At 31.3% G+C, this 3,669-nt stretch overlaps 1 protein-coding gene across 1 annotated transcript; it reads right to left on the bottom strand.

The window, feature by feature from the left end:
• Nucleotides 1-663: 663 nt before the first annotated feature.
• LOC124945838 (PAP-specific phosphatase HAL2-like) lies at nucleotides 664-3,336 on the bottom strand. The gene is made up of 3 exons (XM_047486341.1): nucleotides 3,053-3,336; nucleotides 1,644-2,319; nucleotides 664-983 (listed from the first exon to the last, which is right to left on the bottom strand). Exons 1-3 carry the CDS (start codon nucleotides 3,204-3,206, stop codon nucleotides 680-682), a joined length of 1,134 nt encoding a protein of 377 aa, XP_047342297.1. The 5' UTR covers nucleotides 3,207-3,336; the 3' UTR covers nucleotides 664-679.
• Nucleotides 3,337-3,669: the final 333 nt, after the last annotated feature.

Below are 3,669 nucleotides of genomic sequence, written 5' to 3'. Positions count from 1 at the left end.
GCATTCAAATATTATCTCTACCAAAAAAAATTAATTAATTAAGTTAAATCCTACAATTTTTTAGATTCTAAATGAGTCAAGTGACACGATTTTGGTTAAATAAACTTTTATGATATTAAGATTTTACAATTTTTTAAATTATTTTAATTTTATAAGATTTTACAAAATTAAAGTGAATTTATATTTCTAAACTCAAAACAAACAAAATTATTATATATTAAAATAAATGAGCTAATTAATTAATTTTTAACTATAACTTTTTAATGTCATTTGTTTATAATCATTTTAAAAATTAATTTTATACTTAATTATATATTAATAATAATAATATAAAATTAATATTCTATAAAAGTAATTTTATTATTTTAAATAAATTATTGATTTTACAAATTTACAAATAATTAACAATTTTAAGTCAACTTTCAATTTTAATTAAGTTGATCACGACTTATCTCTAAATCTTTTATGGATAAACATACAAAAACACCTATCTTGGGAAAATTATAGGGTTAAAACAGTAAAATTGAATTCTAGGGTTATATGTATAGAAAATAGAATAAAATGCAGACACATAGTAAACCAACACAAAAAAAAAAAAAAAAAAAAATTCCCTCAGACACTATTTCTATAAAAAAACATGGTAGGGACTAATTAACAAAAGAAGAAAAATCTAAAATTCTCATAGGCTAGAAGAATCCCAACTTGCGAAAATTGCATTCACAATCTTGTTATGAAGATCGGCTCCTGAACAAGCAATAATGCCTCGATCGAGGCCTTCTAAGTAAACTCCCCTCGAGAAATCTAACTGCCGCCCACCAGCATCCGTCACAACACCACCCGCCTCATGTACGAGTAGAACTCCGGCTGCATGATCCCATATCTTCTCCTTATAACCGACTCTTGCAAATTTCATAAATATTTCGGCGTCTCCTTTTGCTATTGCTGCGTACTTAACCATGCTATAAACACGTAATGGTTGCTTCCTAAAAAAAAATGGTATCCAATCAACAATTCCTTATTGGAAACACCAAGATCAAACTTAAACTTTAATTAGGACATGATTCTCAATAACCTATATCAACTAAGATTCGTTATAAATAATCACTTGGTTTCAAACAATACTTTAGTCCGACAAAAATTCAAAAATAAAACTGATTAGGTCTAACAATGATAGAACTAACACAGATTATTTTGTTTTTTCCTATTCCTTTTGAAAACTAAACTTAGTTTCACTCAAATTTAAAAATTTATCGACTGTTTCTCATCCAAATCCGTTTCTCGATTCAGATACTGAAACGAAAGTGTTTCCAAATAGGTAACTACCTCGGGTATTTTTTTTTGCTTCCATAACCTGCAAAAGGCAAGTTTTACTTCCTAAACATAAAAAGAAAAGGCTCAAATTACATCCTATCTAGTTTTATGTTAACTTCTTAATCTACACACAATTTTTGCATCTCTTAATCGCAATTCTCAGCTTAAATTATTTTTTCAAAATCATATCAATGAATTATAGAAGTTAATCAAAACAAATGACATAATTTGAGCCATTTCTAAATCTTCAGTAAAAATAAGCAGAGTTTTTGATGCAAATTGAGTAAGCAAAATGAATGAACTGAAAAAATGCAGATAGTTGAAGTACTAACCTAAGCCCAACACTATGAGCAAGTTCGGCGGCAAAAGAGTGATTCGAATTTGCTCTCTCAACCGGTTCACAAAACGTAGCTTGAGCCGGATCATTTATAGAAGAAACCCTAATTTGTTCAGTTCGTTTAAGCCACTCAAACTCCTCGTCCCCACCGATCATTGGTTGCATCCACGCTTTACCGCTTCCTCTAGCCGTAAACATCACACATCCCTTATTATTCTCCGAAGGATTATTAACCAATAAAGAATTATTCGACATTGCTAGTTTCATTCCATCCTTTCTCATCGAATAATTAGGGCAACCAAGAACACCAATAACCACTTGTCCATTATCAATTAAGGCTAACGCAACTGCATATTGATCCAAACGTAGAAACCCTAATGTCCCATCAACAGGATCAAGGATCCAATGCCTTCCTACTGTTCCAGCATTCGAATTACAACGGCTGATCGCGTGTAGAACTTGAGGAACATCGAGGGCTTTTAAAGGGCTTTTCAGACCGTATTTGGGAGCTTCGTCAAGACATTCATTCACGGTTTTAACAACTGTGGTTAAGAGATCAGATGAATCGGGTTTTAAGAGAGTTTTTGTATCTTCTTCTGCCATAATTGATAGATTTTGGCTACCAAAATGCTCTGAAAGCATCCAGCTAACCATTGCTTGGACACTCCAATCTGGTCAAGAAAAAAACATACTTAAATTACTTCAACATAAACCATCCAAGCAAAAACAGCAAAGATCAAATGAAAATGACTATCAAGAATTCATTAAACTCCAAAAAACAATAAGCCTCAAGATTGCATCATCCACAGGACCACAACCAAGAAAGAAGAAAGAGCATCAACTCATATGAAACAATACAAACAAATAAGCCTCCAACCCCATCTGTCGCCAAACAAAGACTCAGCAAAATGAAAACCCTAATCAAGAAAAAACTGCAAGATCACTAGCAAAATTGCAGAATAAGGTTTATGTTTGTATTTGCCCAAACTCAGACAGAGACACAAGCCCAGAATAAGGTTTATGTTTGGTCATGACATTTTAAAAGTTTTCACAATTGATAACTACTCCTCCAAGAACCTTAATGAGAATCTAATTTTGCATCAAATGGGCAATATAAAATATAAATTAGAAGTCAAAACAAGGACATTAGACAATATTATACAACAATTTCAAATGCAAGAACTCTATAGAATAAGACCATAAATTAAATTAATTAATAAAACAGAAGATTCAGTCAAAACAACTGTAATATATTAGGGTTGTAGCAAAGAGGATATTCTTCATCATTTTAAATATTTATATCTGACCGACAAAGATAATGAGAAACCCAGCAAGAAAATAATGAGTTTTACTTCTGAACAAGCCAAAACGAAGGGAGATTTTGAGGGGAAAAAATGAAAGGACCTGCAATTGTAACAGGAGAATCGTCATCCTTGGAGGTTGATTGATCGTATCTTGAAGAAACCAAACTCTGTTGCACCTTTCGACAAAGAGAACAGGCTAAGTGAACCACTCTGACTGCTATATCCAATTCTTGCCTGAATTTCTCCGTTTCCATTTGATAGAATCGAAATCGAACCCAGATGAATCTTCAGCCACCTGGATATGGGTGATGGTTTGCGTTCCCTGGATTGTCCGCAGCTACATTCTCTGGAGAGCTACTGATAGAAGAAGGCGAGATGAAGAAGAAGAATAATCAAGATCGGTAATTTCTTGAACACTTGGGGTTTTCATAAGGTCTATTAATTAAAATTAATAAAACTATTAAATTTAAATTTTAAATTTAATTTAATATAATCATTTTTGATAGGATAGTTAGAGATTATTTATCAATTTAAAATATTTAATTAATATAAATAATTTGAACAAATAAATAAAATAAGAAAAATGAGCTCACAGTAAATTCAACAAGGAAAATCAATATTTGATACTTTTCCTTATTATTATAATGGATGCAATAGTAAAAGATTAAATAAATGGTAGTGCTGGTAAGCTTTCTTATAAAATATAAAATGAACATT

Source organism: Impatiens glandulifera, chromosome 7, assembly GCF_907164915.1.
Source record: "Impatiens glandulifera chromosome 7, dImpGla2.1, whole genome shotgun sequence".
In the NCBI taxonomy this organism is placed as follows: domain Eukaryota; kingdom Viridiplantae; phylum Streptophyta; class Magnoliopsida; order Ericales; family Balsaminaceae; genus Impatiens; species Impatiens glandulifera.
Note: the sequence above shows the minus strand (reverse complement) of the source record. Positions and strands in the feature narration are given on the sequence as shown.

Bases quoted from the DNA above. Each gene is read 5' to 3' on its own strand.
- LOC124945838 (XM_047486341.1), bottom strand. From the start codon at position 3,206: ATGGAAACGGAGAAATTCAGGCAAGAATTGGATATAGCAGTCAGAGTG. The intron at 2,320-3,052 runs GTCCTTTCATTT...TTTCTTGACCAG, and splicing joins TTCTCCTGTTACAATTGCAG to ATTGGAGTGTCCAAGCAATG. The intron at 984-1,643 runs GTTAGTACTTCA...ATTTTTTTTTAG, and splicing joins GCTCATAGTGTTGGGCTTAG to GAAGCAACCATTACGTGTTT.